Consider the following 19,168-nt stretch of genomic DNA (forward strand, 5'->3'; position numbering starts at 1 on the left):
GGTTTCTTGTTTTGCATGGTACTACAGTAGGTATGTGGGAGAGGGGGGAGCGTGTGTATTTGTGGGAAGTCTTATGAGGTTTGATTCTATACACAAGGACGGCGGAGTGGTTTTCCAGCACCAGGGATCCGGGTTCGAATCCAGGCCTGGGTGTTCTTTGCGAGTGACCCTTCATCAGTTTCATCTAATCATCATTCATTCTCGTCGTCGCGATGAGCGTAAAGAGGCAGAAGAACGACGTAAAATAAGAAAAATATTCAAAACTATTTTTTTTTGTTGGTGCTGCACAACACTAGTCCTTTTTGTCTCATCCCCCTCTTTATTCATTCATTTACCTACTTACAACCCATTAGATCTCCTGTAATTCAATAAGGAAGTATATCCGGTCATGTGAATGGAAACTGTCATCATATTGAATACATTGTCAACAGTACAGAAAAGCGTGGAAGTTGTTATTCCAGTAGAAAAGTTACTAACAATCATGCGTTTTTATTTTGCTAAATCAAGCCATTGTAGTTTTTCTAATGTTGATTCAATGAGAAACACGAGTGCTGCTTGCAAGAGTAAAATTAGTTTATGGTAGCTTCAAAGAACATTGTTGCTTATTCTTATCCTTTGTCTCACTACTACTCACTCATATTAATGTTCCTAGATGAATCAGAATTTCAGAAGTCAAATGCATATTTATATTCTAAATGTATTTTATTGTAACTAAGAACTCCATGAAAAATGCTGTCGCCGATATCATTATACTGGCCACTTGAGTCGTTCAGTTGAGGTCACTGATGCTGGTTAAGATATTTAAAATAGTTTAAACTCGTTTATTGTTCTAGATGTTTAACCATAACAAAGCGAGTATTACTAAGATGAATGGAAATGCAGAAGTATGTATGCATTTGTACCTACTGTGGAATATTACAGTCCGGTGCATTTTCTCTTTTTCTTATTGTCTTTGTTCGTCTATACCCCATTCCTGTCGCACAACACACTACACAAAAATATTATATTTTCATGTGAATTCAAATGTGTAAAAAAATACAAAAAGAAGCCAGTTTCCCCAATTCTTCTAGTGTTTTTTTTATTTTGTTTGTTTTTAAGCCAAATTTTTAACACTGATATCGACCAGCGAGTCTGGTTCAACATTTTATGACATTATATTAAGTCGCGTATATCTCGGTTGGTAAACTTTTATGGCGACGATGAAAGAATGAAATGCAAATGATGAAGCGAACACAAGAACCCTTTCTCGGTAATGAATTCCAGCGAACCGAGGACGCAACTTCAGCGAGAAAAGGAATATATTGTGTGAATTATGAGTTTCTTCCTGCATGTTTTTCATGGCTGCAGTGTAAATGTAAGCAGGGCATTAAGACCCTGATTGAACCATGTATATATTAACTTGGAACAGCGGTTTCATGTTTTCCGTGCAGGAAGAATGGATCATTTTCTGTTGGCGGCGAACAGAACCGTGACTGGCAAAACTCCACGTACTTCCCATATTCTTGCTCAGTAACAGTGTGGACCCTCTTGACGTAGATGAATGTGCTAATTATTGAACATATGACAAAACTGTCGTCGTTTTCCCTCTTTGTCTGCATTGCAGCTGACGAAGGGGAAGCAGCCCCAACCGCATTTCCAACGACTTCCATTATCAGTGACATGCAGTACTACCTTTTCTGTATAGATCGTTATTCGATTTCTGTCTATTCATTGTTACCGGAGTGCTGAAATTAACACAGTATACGTGCTCACGGTTGTGTAAAGAACAGGCAGCACCGGTAATTTAAATATGTGGTTTATGATTGGATGCGGGAGCAGCTTGTGATTCCCTCTCATCGGGTTAACAGGAGTCGATGGGGTGAGACGGCATGAGCCACCTTCTTGCTTCTAAATGATTGATGCAAGTCAAACAACAACGCTCTGCGAACTCGAAGTAATTGTCTCGTTTGCGGATTCTGTGTATGCTTTCTCTCTTTTGCGTGGTCAATATTCCTGTGCGTCGGCCTAATGTTCTTGAGGTGATTGGCGTAACAGTTACCCCTCTTCATTTGATTATGTAATCTTTCCCTTGCCATTAGTTATGTGGCAAGACATATTTTTCGGTTATCTACCAATCTTGTGGTTGGTCTTCATTTGTTGTTTACCCGGGCCTTAGGTAACTGCAGAGTTCGAAATCATTGAAGACCCGGCGGGGGAAGAACTCGATACACACACACATATATGTGTGTTTGTGAGTTTTATACAGTGCGTCCATTTCGATCTTCTGCCCAGAGATCGGGAGAAGCGTGGCGGGCGGCGCTGGCGGAGATGCCGACATTTGCGGCCTGTAATGCCCGCTTATTTTTATGGACATATGCAGACACATTTATTATTTACATTTATTTTATACAGAAAAGTAAATTACTAAACACTTAAATAAATATAAATATACATTTGTAATGTAGCAAACTAATTTCTGGTTAAAACGTCAATAAATTGCAAAATGGTTGAAATGGTTTTATTATGAATTAGTTTTGGTTATTTTTTTATTTTTATTAATGAAAGTCAATTATATTTCGTGTTTATATTTGTCTTGCATTCTTGTGTATATATTTATTTTTATTGGTAGAAGACAACATGCAGCACTCACTCACACATATACATTATTACCCTTCGTTCTTTGTGTGTGTTTTCGATATTATCCGTAATAAAGCACATTTGGAATGAAAACCAATTGTTTATCTTTGTCGTTATGACAAAAACTCCCTCCAGGAAATTTTTGGTGAGGGGATTTTTTAGGACAAGATTGTTGATGGGGTATACCCCTCCCCAGGATTTCGCACTCTTGAGTACAACAACGAATAAAGATTCATCCAGAGTAACTAATGTAAAGTACTTAATCATAGTTTTCATGCTCGTCGAATTGAAAATAATTTAATAGGTAGGAGTAAAGTTGAGACAGAAACTGAGATTTGCAAACTTACCACATATTCAACGAAATACGATGAAAAGTTATACGTTCTCGTTGAAATTGCTCTTTTTCAGTACTCATTGCACGCTTTGTGGACGCTTTTTTGTTGTTGAAAATCCAGAAATTACCAGCAACATTTGGTTTTCAGAATTAGCAGCTTATTGGGGGAGAGCCTGCAGACCCACACTCTGGCTTCCAGCTTTCCCCTTCCCGTGCTGTGTTCTCGTTTTCACTCTCGAAGAAGGACGAGGATTGGATCTTCTCGGGTTTCGACGGGTGAAGGCCAGGAAAGCTTTTCGTCGCTGGGAACGACAGACTGCCTGCTTTTTAGTTGACTGCTGGATGGCTGAGATAGGTCTAATCCTCCCCCTTCTCCACAAACACCCACAGCGCTCTTTCGTCTTAGAGAAGGGGATCCGTTTCACAGCGGAGAAAAGGAGGAAGCTTTTGGTGATATCGTCAGCTGCCACAAGAAAATGCGAACAGGAAAGGGGATGCTATTGCGTTTTTTAACCTTCCGTGGAGGTTATTTTTGAGCGCAAAGATGCCATATTATTTAGAATTATTTATGGCAACGTCTTTCTTTCTTTTGGGTCGTGTGTTTTTGCGGGAATTTCAACTGTTAAAAATATAGAATGGAAGTTGCCTATGCCTAGATATTACTAACCTCACAATTAACACCACGAGCTTCTTAATTTAGCCCAGTACATTTCAGATAAATCTTAAATCACCCTTACCATTTTTTTAAAAAATCTAGTTAAAGTAGTCTATATTGCTCTAGCAGTTACTCGAGGTAAAACGCTGCATACAGGCTACAATTTCACAGTGACTAGAAACCACTGATATTCCATGTGTATTTGCTTTCAAGATGAGATTGGTAACTCTTAGGCATGTTTTTAATATCAGGCATGTTACATTTAATTTAATGTAGGGTAGTTAGGACTTAACCACAAACTCACTGTTAACATCGTCGCCGCGTAATAAAGGGGTTACATACCAGGTGCAGGCACATAGTGGTTCGGATCCTACGCTAAACCGATTAGCCTGTTTGTGCATAAAGTGGACTTGAAACAAACACCCAACAAACTCACTCTACTCAGAAAAAGCTCATACGCCTTCCAGATAACTTTTAGCACTGGAATTTAAAAGTGGAACAAGAAAAAATCAACATATTACACCATCAGGCACGCTTTTACTTTTTGGTTTAAAAGTTGGAAGGTACCACCCGGTCCCCCTCCCCCGTCCCTACTTCGTCTTTGTGCATTGTTTATGCTTGAGGGCGTATTTTGTTGTTTCGCTAAAGCGGTTATTTAGCTCTCGTTACATTGACATTTAGTTTCCTAATTTTTAAAATTCCATACTGTATTTCACTGTTGACTTCCTGTGGACAATGTTGTGGGAGCAGTCACAGGAAGTGACGATCTTCTGAACTTGCAAGTGTGATTGCAGTTCTGTGTGTCATGCTTTATCTGTAATCGCTGCAGCTTTAGGACGATCCCTTCAGGGTGTGGCCCTTAAAGGAAGTACGATATTCCCCGCAACCCACGACTTCCCAGACCGTGATTGAGTCACTTACCGCTGGTCAGTTGTTTATCCATATTTGCGATAGAGGAATATTCCGGTAGTGAGAGTTTTTACTAATCCTCTCCATCGCACAGCCCATAATAACTGTGGCTTTCATTAAAATTGTCGATGCAGGAAGAAAACGTAAAGACTGTACTTGGTATATAAAAATAATATCAGGGATATTTAACACTAGATACAATGATATTAATTATGTCCTTTTATTTTGCACGGTGGCATAAATTGCAAGCGAGATTAATTTTCTATAAAATTCAAATTTCGACCCAGCTGTAGATGGAGATGTTTGAAAGTACTTTCCTTGCAGCCACGCACATCCAAACCGAAAAACCATGAACATAGTGGAAGCCATAAATTGCTATTCTGGGAGGCCTTGTCCAAGAAACTCCTTTAAGAATCATCTAGAAACAAACTGCGAAATGTATTTTCCCTTAAAGCTTGAGAATTTTTCCCCTAAGGATAAAATGGGAATTTATATTAAGGAAACGCATTATTGGAGTCTAGGAGACGTGTAATCGTACAGAACCAGAAAACTGCCAGAGTAAAACTGACATTATGACCTCTACAGTGGTAGCCAGGTTTCCTGGAGAATAGAAGACAGAAAGCAGATTGCCTGCATTTTATCAGAGCAAAAAGCGGAAGGGACCTGTTCTAGAATGCCTAAGCCTGTTAAAGGATGAAATATGAGAGCTCTTCAGGTCAAAACTCATCTTCTCTTGTTCTGTAAGATAACGTGCCAGAATAGGAGCACTTGAAGTTTGGAGAACGGACAGATGCTATATGTAATGTGTAAAACAGGTGTGGTATTGGCAAACAACCGCCTGAATAATTCAAACAAGAGCGAGAGAAAAATGAACCCATTGCGTGTTTGATCAATTACGGTGGCCACTTTAAATTAAGGACTCGAGGAAGTATTGGCATGGATGGTTAGACCCGGTGTTGAACCCAGGATTAAAATTTGTCAAGTTTCCCTCAATCACCGCACGGATGGATCTTTGACCTTTCTATGATCCTTCTAGAATCTTAGAATCCCATAGTTCTAAGGTGCATCTGTCCAGTTTTCATCAAATCGTACTTGTTAGTGGTGTTTCATAATAAGAATTGGTCGAGCATTTGCATATCAAGATGACATAATTGGAAGTTGACCCTGAAGATAGTTCTCAGTGCGAAGCGTTAAATCAGTGTAAACCCATTCAGTAATACCTGCTTTCCTCATTTTCCCTCCCCATTTCATGAAATGTCAAAGAAATGCGCTACAACGCCAGGGGCCCCGGGTTCAAATCCCTGCCTGGGGATGGGTGATCTTTGCGAGCGTCGCTTCATCGATTTCATCATATCACTCATCCTCATCTTCGCAATTTGACAAAAGTGGCAGATAAGCGAAGTAAAATGAACCAAACCAACAAGAAGAAATGCCCGTCCCAAACTTCACATACGACAGGTAGGCAAGCTTTGTCTCTAAAACGCTGGGCAGAATTTTGTTCCAGGCAGCTGGCTGAAAATCCCATGGCGAGTGATGTTTTATTAGATTCCTCTCGGACCGACCTCCCCACAGGGCAACCGAATGAAAACATCCAAACATGGAACTGTCCATAAGGAGAAGCTTTTCACATGCAACCATGGCCTGTTATATATCTTCATGCGGCAGAACAAGTGATCCTATACCGACACGACACATTCCCCTCCTTTCCTCTCTCCAAGAGCAAACCAGTTATTCCGAGTTGCGGTACGTACAAAAGTTTTTTCCCCTTCGTTTCCAAGACGAGCAAGCGAGTTGGTGAAGTAGACGGTACCGAAGTACATAAAGTGAAGCGTGCTCTTGCAGCAAACGCCATGTTAATTGGATTCTCCATAAGAATGAAAAAAGAAGAGAAAAACATGCGATTCGTCGTTTCATGAGGGAAGAAAGAGTAGCAATGGCAAGTTGTAGAGACCATACTATGAAAAAAGGGCACTTTAACTGCTCCCATCCTAACTTTGCAACGAAGTCGAGAACATTCCACTTTCGTTTTACCACATTAATAATATTAAATACAGGGATTACTTCAAATTGGTGAAAATATTAATGCAAAATTATTAATTCCCTTGTTCTCTACTGTAAAAAGCTGAGCGCAGACTCACGATCTCTCCCTCGGGGAAAAAAAACATATGTACTGCAAAATTCATTGTGTTGTAGATTTACGTCAAGGTCTCCGTTTCAGATGTAAATAAATTTCAACGTGCATAGATTGCAATCATCTTTACGCAGTAATCTTGAATAATAATAATAATAATTATTATTATTATTATTTGAAGTATGATTACAGCCAAACTTGCATAGATGTTTTGTGATCCATTGTGGCAAATGCATACCAGCTATTTTGCCCCTCAAAAATACAAATTGCAAAGATATGTCCACAGTGGAAAATAAATCTCCTCTGAAACAAAGCCCAGAAAGTCAGAAACGTAAACGAAATTGCCCTCTCTGTGAATAGTCCGTACGTAGTGATGCTGATTGCTCTGCCAGATGTCCGCTGCGAGAGTACGAGATGCACCCGAATATCGCCCTAGGCTTGTCATTTCCAGGAGCTTGCAGAGACAATTTATAGGCTATCAAAATGCAAATCCTCGTTTGGTGGCTTCTCTTCTCCCCTCCGTGGAAGTGAAGAGGGATGCTACTCTTCACATTTCGATCAGGGAAAGCCAACGAAAAGACGCAGTGAAAGAATAAAGGGAGAGAAAAAATGAAACCTGGATATTAGTGCGTGGGGGTTCTCTCTGTGTGGAGCTTACATTTCTTTCATCAATAATTATATCAGGTAACTTTTTTGAATTTGTTATTTGAAGAGCACGTCTCATACAGCACCCCCCTCCCTAGTTTCCGTTACCGAACTACTATTCACAGTTCTGCACAGATTTCTGTCTGAAATGATAAATGATGCCATAAGTGTGTTTTGCTCGATTTTGGAAGAAAAAATCCGCTGTCCGTTGCGAGTGAAGTTTCCGTGCAAGGTACGAAACAAAGAACATGCAATTTCATCATTATGCTATATAGCTGATAAAGTATTGATAATCCAAGTCTGGAGATACGTATTTAGCTTGTGGAATTGCCTCTGCATAGACTAATTTCTAAATCCACTTGATCTTGCAGACAAAGATTTTAAAGCTGTTTTAACTTTTCCCATCCTTTTACAATTATTCAAGCAAAACTGTTGCATCCGCGAAGCTGGAACCCAGATATTAAAGTATTCCGTGTTCCACATCAATTGAAGATTCTGCTGTTGTATTCCAAATATGAGAAATTATTAAATTGTTCTGAATGCGTGACAGAATATTTGCATTTAAAAAAGTACCCAAAAAAAAAATAATGAAAAAATGCGTTTCATTATGTTCGTTTGTGTGATGGTAGCGAAAAAAATTTCAGACATCTTACGGTTATTTGTTCAAACAAGACTAAACTCTGTGGGACAGCAGCCCTTGAAGGGTCAGTGTCTGCCAATCGTCTCTTTCATTGAGTGACGCGTTGTCCGAGTCACATCGCCGCCCTCTTCTGGGTTTCGAGACCAGAGTTCGATACCATTGGTTTCTTGTAGCTTCCTCAATTGTCCCCACGATGCTGGGTCAACACCGAAATTTTGAAGCTCCTCCCGAGGATCGAACTCTCACCAAAAACGAGAACGCTACACAGGAACATTTTAACACGCCATTACCAAAACTGATTCAGAAGAGGCGCCGGAAACCTTGGAACTGTTGCATGTGTCCTGCTTACAAGATACTTCTGCCATGTGCCGAAACTATTGTATGTAGTTTCCTTGCACTCTTGTGAATACGCACCGAGCAAGTTGGCATTCTCCGAAGTCTGTGCCTTCATTCGAAACGTTCCCGACCAAAATATCTTCCAAGTACATGAGGTATATGTGACTATAGTATCTTGCCATGGATCGGACAAGCGCGAATCCTTGGCCCCGATCTATTCCTTGATCGCGATGAACCTCGCTTTCCTTTCTGCCGACCAACTGGTTTTGTCTCGAGCGGAGCGCATTTAAACTGCCATGAATTACCTTTTAGACAGAGCGAACGCGATGGTATCTCGAGAGAACGTTTACCCCGACCAAGGCCCAGCTCGGTAATTATGTGCGAGCAAGGAAAATGAGCAATGGGAGCTCGGACGACTTGTGTGCAACGTGTTCTTTCCTTTCTCATTGCAGTGGAAGACATTCACCGGGTGACTCCGTGCTGGGTGATGAATACCAAGTAGGCGTCTTTCCAGATGCTGCCGCGCATCGCAATTGAAAGCCATATAAAAGCGTTAGAAGTGAAGATTTCCATTTCCCACTTGCATTTCCCCTCTGTGGAATTAAGGAATTGTGGATGCTGAAGTATTTGCCGCGACCCTCCTTCGAAATCTGGTTATGCAGTCGCAGTTTCGTTGGTGTGCGTTCCAAAATGCACATGTGGTAGGCACACTCTGAAGTACTAGATTGTCACACTAGCCATAAAAAAAAGTGCGCGCGCATGATCTTGTTTTATTTCTATCATTTGTGTAACTTCATTTCTGACAATAAGTTTAACTCACTTAACCCTTAACTTCCCAGGTCATGTTTTTGTCGCACACTGTCCCAGGTCCGGTCTCACAGACCTCTATTTTAAAATAAATATAAAAAATACTTAACAACTGCTGACTGCTATAGGAATGCTTATGTTATTAGGTTAAATCTTACAAGCCGAACCTAACACCTTAAGCATTTTCCCTTAACTTTCCACGTGCGGTCTCACAGACCGCTAGAGTTTATTTTATTTTGTTGTTTATGCGTATGAGGTATGGTCTGATTCCACATCACTTCCTAAAGGATCCTCAAACCATTTTAAAATAGTATCCTCAAAATCAAGGTCTGTAACACACACAGTAGACGATGGGCTGGATAATGAATCCATAACACACAGGCCCAGATCTGGTCTCGGAGACCGCTAAGCACGAAAAAAGCTATAAATCTTGCTCAAGGTCATGTTCATGTGTGTACTGACGACGTAAACCAATGCAGAGTTCGGGAAGGGACAACTAATAACAATAAACGCTAGCGGTCTGTGAGACCGCACGTGGGAAGTTAAGGGTTAACTCAGTTTAGTAGTGACCACGTTACATGTGTAATGCTTGTCCGATTGAGTAGCGTTTCGTCTGGGGTTAGAAGCCTGTTATATCCCTGCAGCATTGTTATTCGCTATTGGGAAAACAAAATGGCGGTGTGCACACAGATCCTCTGGAGTAAATGGTGATCATTGGTCTGATTTAATGGTATACCATCCTCTCATCATACGCATGCTGTTAAAATAACATTTTGCAGGTTTGTCTACAATTCAAAGGGGGGGGGTAATGGGACTTTTGGTACACCTTGTATATAGCAATTGTTCTGAATTTGTCAGGAAAGTGTGATGCGAAAGTAACCCACACACCATTTTAACGTTACTAAAACATAAATACTCCGGCAACGTGTTTACTAAGGGCTAAGCAGTTGCCAAATTTTCTTTAAGATCATGTTATGCACAGTTATGGTAATGGATGTTACCAAAATCGTAACGAATTACATTATTCTCGATCACTGGATCACTTAACATCCACTGTTTCCTTTGTTTACAAAATAAACTCCCATTTATAACATGCTTCGTCGAGTCACTGCTTTGCACTTGAGATAACAAATGTTCGTGCGTCGGCCATACTGCAAGCTGAAAAACTGGCCATATGTTGTAAGCGTTCAAGGACGCGCGGAGAAACAGGCGTCCCTTTGTTATCCCATTCTTCAATTGTCTTGATCTCATTTATCAAGTTTTACTCCTCCTGTCTTCGTACGTCGATGTTGTGCTTGGTTTTTGTCTTCGTTGGCTCATTAAACGGCCTCGCTGTGCTACCTGCTTCCCCGGCGCTTATGAAAGCCAGCGTCTGTTAGAGGGAAGACTGGTGCGCGCTCATTGCTATTCCACTCCTGTACCATTACTGTCTCCGGCTCTTTTTGATAACCGCTGAGCTTCGGCTCTTGCATTTGTTCTTACGAAGGCTGTTTGGAACCCAGCCATTGGCTTCGAAAACACACACACTGCTATAACTAGATCTTTTAGTAATAATGAAGAAAAATAGACATGTCTCTTGAATAATTACTAATACTTTACTTTTATTCACGCTCACACCACGCAGGATATCATTGCGAAATGTTGATCTGAAGGACTGAATCAGTGGCGGAGGTTAGGGGTGGCAAGGAGGGCAGTTTCACGCCACTTTCTGTTCCCGCACTATGGCCTCATAATGCTAAGCCTTGTCTACCAAGAGAAAGTAAACTGTCCTTCACCGCCCCCCCCCCCTCCCCGGGTCCAGTTTTGACACCCATTCGCCGACACTGAACTGAAGTAATTCAAGACATTGATTTCTGAAGTAACTTGTATGATAGGTGAATGTCAATAGTCTAGCAAATTATAGTGCAAACTTACAGAAGGGTATAACGAGCATGATCTCACCTCCGAAGGTTCAGAGTTCGACATCCGGGCTGGGTTTTTACTCTTATTCTCTTTATCTTATCGTCATTCATTCTCATCGTTGTGATGAGCCGAGGGTGTAGACAAGCGACGTTAATAATGAAATTTAAAAAATTAACTTTCCCTACGGGAAACATGTTTGTTTGAAATTGCTTGAATTTTTATTTCAAGTCCACTTGATGCACAGGCTAATCGGAGCTGGACCTACAGTTTAAATTGGGATCCGAACCACTATGTGCCTCCACCGGACATTGAACCCGTGACCCTTTGATTACAAGACGACCACGTTACCACTACGCCATCGGGGAGGCGAAACATGTTTGTAGAAATAAAGTTAACTCGCACTTCATGTTACGATTTCAGGATGCTTTGCTAGCCAAACATAACATGCGTAGGCATTTACTTTCTTCCTTTTTGTCGCTTGTTTTGCATTTTAGTGTGAACAAAGGCAAGAGGAAAAAATATTAACGAGGTCAAGAAATGGTGTTGCCATCCTTCTCAGGGTTGATAGGCCAAGGTAATTAATTGCATTTGCTAAGTTTCTCTCGGCTACTTTCAGTGATGGACTAAACATACGTGGATTTGGACTTAAATTGTGTAATATTCAGCTTGCCAATTCCAATATAATTCAACTCTGTCTAGATTCTCCTGACTGTTGACTGAACTGAATTACATAAAGGATAATGGGAATCTCGTTCGAAAACATTCCTTAGTGATGTTTAAAGAATACTTTCAACATTTTTCTTGGCTGATATGAAATACTTTCTACACCGATATTTCATTTCCCATGCACCTTTGTAAGGCACCACGACTTTTTTTGTCTATACTTTCACCTGAAAAGTTCCATCCAAACACTTCCAACAGACCCCACACGCAACAAATTTCATTCTAATTCTTCTTTTGGATTATTTCTAAGTGTTAGTAATTAATCCCCCCTCAGAATATGTGTTTTAGGTTTAAGTAATGTAATTCTTGTGAATTCTTGTAACGTATCCAGCATGTTTTTTTTTCTATTCTACCTTTGAACCCTAACTCGTCGACTGTATTATTTTTGTTTTTGTTGTTGTTGTTGTTTACATCCTGTTTTATAAATTTAGTTTACATACACACATTGACATCTAAAGTAAATAAGGCAAGCTCTTATTTTTGCCAAAAATACTGCTACAATATTGTTTATTTTTCTCCATGTAACATTTCGTCACATTTAGCGATCTGGAATCGTATTGCATGTGTGTACGTGCGTGACCGCTTTTTTAAAAATTTCTCACCTTTTACTTAACAATTAGTATTCTCTATCTTTTCCATGACATGTCAATTGAATTGCATTAACTCTCCAAATCTACAAAATGTTCTTTGTACGTCCATAAAAGAATGAGTATAACAACGAAAAAAAGTTCTCCTTGAAATTTCAAAAAATCGTACAGAGCTGTGAAACGTTGCCTGTTAATCGTGACACCATACAGTCAATTGTCAGCCCAACTGTTGATGAACGCTTTCAAGGTAATATACCATCTGCTGCATGCTCTTCGGTTAGAGTTTTGTTGAACAGTTTCGTTTGTTATGGAATCACCTGTTCATTTAAAATATGACCATATGTTGAATTACTCTGATTATGCAGCTCTTTGTGCAAGAACAAAAGCAACCTCTAAATGTTTACAACATTTCCTAAACCGCAAAACGTTCAACACTTTAGGCGAACCACAGCATAAGACGATTTCCGGGCACGCTAATTTCCCTTACCCAAGGAAAGGGCATGGAGATGATTACGTTATGTTCCGTGATATAAAAAATAAATTGAAACGAGACACATCATGTAATGACACGGTTCTTTAAATGATTTCTGTTTATGCAAAGGCATTCCTTTGTCTGAATGTTTCAGAAATCAGCAAGTAAAATTTGTCATGCAAACTCTTAAACTGGGAGTTGCCCATTGTCTGCATTGCCTACAATGTTATCTTACCTTACTCGTCAAGCGACCACCTTTCTCTCGCCTTGGAAGTTTTGCTCCCCACTCTTTTTTTAAATTCTGATACCAAACAACTCGTTGATTCAATACATAACCAATACGTGAACTGTGAAATTATTGGATCAACATTTAAAAGTGACTGTCGTAATATTTAATATGCAATAATAATGTTAATAATAATAAACTATTTTCTTTTCTTTCAGAACAACCTCGTTATGCTACAGCGTACGCTTGCGAAGGCTCAACATTGCACATAGAATGCAAAGAAGGGGAACTTATCCACTTAATTCGAGCAAATTACGGGCGATTTTCCATCACCATCTGCAACGAGCACGGGAACACAGAATGGAGTGTCAATTGCATGTCTCCGAAATCGCTCAGAGTTCTTCACAACAGGTATTTCTAAAATAACAAAATACTGTTGCATGCCTTTTAACCCTGTATATATTTATGACGACCTAAAGCTTCTAACCAAGGGTAGTGTACTAATATCTGGTAATAACTAACGTAAATAACTCAATTTATTTTGTGCGGGAGTCTTTATGTTCTGTAAAACGTGAAGTCTGTGTTGGGTACGTGTTTGTCAGACTCGAGCCTATGTGAAATGAAGGTTCGTTTTACACGAAGAGGGAAGTGCCTTAGGAGAAGTAAACTGGAAGTAGGAACGAAAGTATTGCGTAAAAATGCAGCACGATGTGGAAAATGGGATACGCTCACAAAAAGCAGTCGGGTGGCATCGATAGGCTGTAGATTCAGGTTGATAAGTGCATGATATTTGTCGGTTCCCTTTGATTTAATTTGAATCCAGTACGCATTGCTTGTCTGTTGCAGATTATCGTTGCGTGTGGCTGCTTACCCTCTTAATACTTATAACAATTGCGTTTGTTAACAAGAAGATGCGAGAGACTAATCGAGGATCAGTTAATTTCTACTAACGTAGTTTTCTCCTGTCTAACGTGTGAACAAATAGTTGATTCATCAACTCAATTGTGATTTCTAATCATGAGATATTCTGCAGATGGTTTGAATTCACAAGCACAACCAATGCCACGAAACATCTGAAGTAGTAAAGGGTCCTTGATTCGAATCTTAACGTGCGCAAACACCATACCTCACCTCAAGAAGCTGAAGCGCCATCATCGCCTTAACAGTATCGGTATTACATATTTTGACATCTGTATACACGCAATTTTCAGTTGGGTTAACGGTTGCTTGTCCGTGTGAGCGGAACACTGGCCACATGCAAAAGGCAGCTGTTATCATGCGTACCATGTGCACATAAATGCTTGGTGTACTAGCGTGGTTCTCTTAATTGACCTTTGCTTCTTGTGTACCATCTATCCGAGATATTAAGGTCTAAGATATGTAACACGTGGGCAAAGTGTTGTGCTGTGTGGTTTGGAAGATTTGACGTGTGTTACTTATAAAGCCTCGAGAAAAGGCATGAGAGAGAAAATTGGTTCTTCTGACGCTGGGACCCGCGTTTTAGTGAAATTTTATCGGGAAACATTGCGTCTAGTGGATGCAAGTAAAGAGCAAAATGATGGTTACAGCGGTAAGAAATAACTCCACATGATACATTTCCCAAAGGTTGCTATAATGACAGCCAAGAGGCCACCTCTGACCTTTTGTACAATGAAGCTACTAGTTGTGATGGCAATTAAACTGCTTAGCTTCTACTCTGAGGTGAAAAGATTTGATTGTTGCTATCTAGCGTGGCTTTTCTTAACTTTTGGCTAATCGCGACGATGAGGATGAGTAATATGGTGGAATTGATGAAGGGACACTCGCAAAGAACACCAATGCTGGGATTTGAACTCGGGACGCGCTGAGGTCAAAATAATATGTGGAGATTGTTCACTGTGCCGATGCAGCAGAGAGGGACAAGTGGGCAGCTGCACACTTTTAAAAATTAATCTGAAGGCGATTTGTTAATTCCAAGGGTAGTTTTGTCATAAAATCTCGTCCTCTGATCTATCGCTTTTTTCTGTAACTAACATTAGTAACATTGCATTTTTACATGTGTAGTTTGTGGGGAACTAGAAGTAGACTTGTGGTGTTACGTTTGTGTGTATCTATCTTCACTATGTACATTTGACTGTTTTCGTCTCCAAGAAAGTAATTCATGGAGAACACTTGAAAGAAGATAGTGACAAGTGATGTGTACTCCTTTCGGAGAATTGCATTTAGACCTATCGTGAAGATAGATACAAACAAACCTTTCCCCCCTGTTGTAGCTTTTTCCTTAGGTTGTCTCCTATATCTGTTTTCGTCCTCTTTCAGGTGCAGGATTCAATAGCTCCAGTTGTGCACACCAGCGTGCTTTGCCTAGGATGTGCACGCACCTTTGCTTTTACGCATGCTGTAGACTGATGATCATAACAAATTGAAAATTATGTCGCAAAATAAGATTTATATTCCGGCAATCCAGTCACGAATGTTGAAAACCCATCTCATGAGATACGTTTTCGCACAGTTTCTTGTTCAAGTTTTAATTTTTATGTATTATTTTCTTTTTGCCATTTACAAATTGAACTTCCAGAGCGGTGGCTCGATATTGGATCCATGGCTGCTGGTGAAAATCCTTCCAATCTCATGAGGAGGGTTTTTGTAACAACAAAAAAATGGTTAGGAGTTGATCAGCGAAAAAAAATGAAGGCTTACTCATTTTAATGAACTTATATGTGTAATTTAAAATTAAGGTGCACAAGTTACTTGTGTTCGAGTTGCATGGGACACGAATCCTCGAAACTGAGTAACAGGGCATGTACTAAACGCAGAAAGCAGTGGACATATACAAAGTAAATTGGTCAGATTCTTTTCCTTTACAAATGGAAAAATGCATCGTCAAGAAAAATCTCCATTATTAGTTTTCTTTTCTTTATTTTTTTTTCAATTTCAACAAATGCTTTTATTCTCCCTGAATGTTTCTTTGGCTTTTCTGTATGTTGATTGTGTCTTTGTCGTCTTCTTGTGTGCCTGTGTTGAACTGTGTGCTGTTTCTACTAACGAAGTGCAGTTCTTTTTATCAACTTAGAACTCACCACACCACACTTGGCTATTGTTTGATTTGATCTTACCTCATATTTGTAGGTACAGTAGGTGTTCACGCAATCAGTATTTGCCTAGCAGTTAATCATTTTAGTAATGTCATCAACTTGTGAAATACAGTTTGTCTTCCGGCATGATAATGCCAACGCTCAAGTTTTTGTTTACTGCTGCAAGTTTGTGGAAACGAAATATTTGCATGGAAATTTGACGCAGTTCACATAGTAAACAATATTTTTATCATTTCACTATAAGTTCCCACACATAAAAAGCTCACGGCGTATTTTGGAGTACGTTAATTCGTATGCAAACTATATTCACGATAAAAGTACCTTTATCCTTACCTTAAAAAATAAATGCTATTATTGCTCTCCGCTTCAGAAAATAAACATTTTACACTCTGGTTCAGAACTGAATAACAGCTATTTATGCAGTTAACAACAGCAGTGAATATGCGCATATATGGAATTGCAATCTGAAAAACAAGCACCTGATGTATATATCAAGTTGAGTACACCAGAAACATAAAACAGCGTTTCCAGTACTGCATAATTTTTTCTGTAAAGTTCATCCTACAATGCTAGCTTTTTATTCGCTTTCTTTTCTAAGCAGACATAAATATCTCTAGCAGAAAGCCAAGGAAACAAGTCTAGTTAATCCTTTGTTGTGGTTAAATTGCTTTTTATTTGTATTTTGAAGAAGACTATTTTGAAATTCTTTGCTTAAAAGAAACCACATTATATAAGCATTTTTTGTTTGGTTTTTCTTTCTGTTTTAGTTGGAGAGAATTTCCATTTTGTTTATTTCAGATGTGGTTCTATGTCCAACTGCAGTGTACCCGTCACCAGTGCGCTATTCGAGGATCCCTGTCCAGGCACTCACAAATACATTGAAGTGCATTATAAGTGCATGCTAGGTTGGTTAAATTATATTTAATAAGCCATTTATTTATATCGGTACAAGTGGTGTGGGCTACTTGTAGTCACGCGACACGAAACATGCTATGAAAATCGAAATTTCGTGCCACGTGGCTGCATTGTTAGGCTGAGTCTTCGCCATGTTGCTGAACATCTTTCGACTCGTGAACGTAAGTGCGAAGAAAGATAGGACGAGCGGGGCGGGAGGTAGATACGTGGACACATGAAAGAATACTGATACGGTCTTGCCATCGAGAGCGCAGCGGTAATTCCAAGGCATAAAACCGAGACATGTTTCATGAGAAAAAGAAGAAAAAAAGCCCTGCTTCCGGCGGAACAATCTTAGTACCAGAACACTCCACCATTTTTCCCAGCTGCTGGTCATTGAAGTGAACCTAGCCGACCCGCACAACGCGGCGAACAAGGCACCTGGGTTTCTTGCCCCAAAGCTTCGTTGCCAAGTTGTCGGACTAGTGCCTAGATGTCCTGTTCCCTGTTCCTTTGTTCCTTATCTCATACCATCCACTCGCTCAACTCGAAGGCGTGACGGGACGGCTTCTGATGCCGAATGGTATGTAGTGTAGGCTGCGGTTGAGCGGCGAATTCTGGATAGATGGCAGCACTTTGCAGGGGATAGCGGAGCTAAGAGCCGCGTTCTGTTTGGAGGGAGACTAAATTTTTCATGAAGAAAACTTGCGATTGAAAGATGTTCCTCACATGGCGTAAACTCGTACATGCAGCGTTGCATTTGATAATGGTTTGAGATGGTATTTAAAAGCAAGGAATTCCTAATTTGTGGTGGAGTCAGAATGTTAAGCCATGAACGACGAACTGCCTAAGTTGTGCGTTGAAGTATCCACACGATCAAGTTGCGAACGGGAAACAAACGTAAACATGGGCATGGTAGGCAACGCACCCAAACCATTAGCCTCTTCTGAAATATTTTATTCTTTCATGCTGCAAGTCGTCTCCGTAATTATCTACGTAATAGATGCTTAGTTAATTTAATGAAGGTGGCCACGAGTGAAACTTCCAAGTTATGAGGGTTTTTTTTTTTTTCCCAGTCCACAATCGTCAGATTGTCATTTTCTGAACTTTTGGGAAATGATCAGTTTCCTGCCTTGCCATCCCTGAATCCTGCCTATGAAGGTGCATATATTATGCTGTGTAAATTGTACCGCAAACATATTCATGAAATCTTAACACCGTGCTAAGGCTTCGCCAAAGTTTGGTGACATTTCCCTCGCTGTTTGGTGGATTTTATTCTTGGAATTTAAACACCATCTCAATACTATAATAACGCTGCATATATATTTAATAGTTTTGTAGGATATGTTCTCTGAGTCTTGGATTTTTGTTACCAGATGTAGCCAGCAGCAGAACTGCAGCATTCTTGCAAGTACATCTATGTTTGGTGATCCTTGTCCAGGCACTTTAAAATATCTTGAGGCTCATTATCAGTGTATGCCAGGTATGATCTCTATTTAGTAAACTACTTAAGAAAGTGGAAAAAGATTTAATTTATTATGTGAACAAAATTAATTTTCAGTGTGTGTTGTAATAAAGCCAGGATAAAAAGTAAAGTAAGTACCACCATAATGCAATTAGTACAATGGTTAAATGAAATGCCTATGCAACTTAACATTTGCTTAGTATGATATGCCATTGGCATCTCGGGGGAAGGGGGGGGGCAGTGCGAAGGTTTATATTTCCTACTTTATTCACGTATTTTTGTAAAAGTAACTGGGTTTGAATTCTGGCCAGGGTATAAGTCAGGTTTTGAAGTCAATTAGAATAGCACTGTGGAAGAAAACATACATTTTGAAGATTTCTTTTCTCACCAATTTAGTGTGAATAATAAGCACTTAATGGTTTCTTTGGAAAACAACTGTACTTTATGAAATAAGTACACATTAAATCCACTGATGGAATTTGTCCCACAAAATCTGAAATCATCTTGTTGACTTCTGAAACCTGATTTGCAAACTTAGAATATTTGAAAAACATTAAGACCGATGTTAACCAATAACCAAATTTCTTTTTGAGATTAGAAAATAACGCATTTTCAGGTTGGGTGAGTAAATTTAAGTTTCTCCTTCCTTGAACTTTATTAATGACAGATGATGAATCTTCAGTGTCTAAAAGTTGGCTGTTGAGTTCAAATTTCATTAATACATTTATTTTCCCACCTATTGTTTCAACCTC

The 19,168-nt window shown here is 39.6% G+C and overlaps 1 protein-coding gene across 12 annotated transcripts in view; it reads left to right on the forward strand.

Moving 5' to 3' along the window:
- Nucleotides 1-19,168, forward strand: part of LOC145983989 (latrophilin Cirl-like) — a 310,072-nt gene that overhangs the window by 250,275 nt on the left and 40,629 nt on the right. For 11 of the 12 annotated variants that reach the window (XM_083117242.1, XM_083117241.1, XM_083117249.1 and 8 more), the window contains 2 exons: nucleotides 13,202-13,394; nucleotides 18,328-18,434. In XM_083117242.1, coding sequence (XP_082973368.1) covers nucleotides 13,202-13,394; nucleotides 18,328-18,434 — 300 coding nt within the window. Of the gene's footprint in view, nucleotides 1-13,201; nucleotides 13,395-16,855; nucleotides 16,963-18,327; nucleotides 18,435-19,168 lie in introns of all 12 variants that reach the window. The other variant, XM_083117246.1, reaches the window with a different exon arrangement.

This window comes from Lepisma saccharinum, chromosome 2 (genome assembly GCF_977018435.1).
Source record: "Lepisma saccharinum chromosome 2, izLepSacc3.1, whole genome shotgun sequence".
Classification (NCBI taxonomy): Eukaryota; Metazoa; Arthropoda; class Insecta; order Zygentoma; family Lepismatidae; genus Lepisma; species Lepisma saccharinum.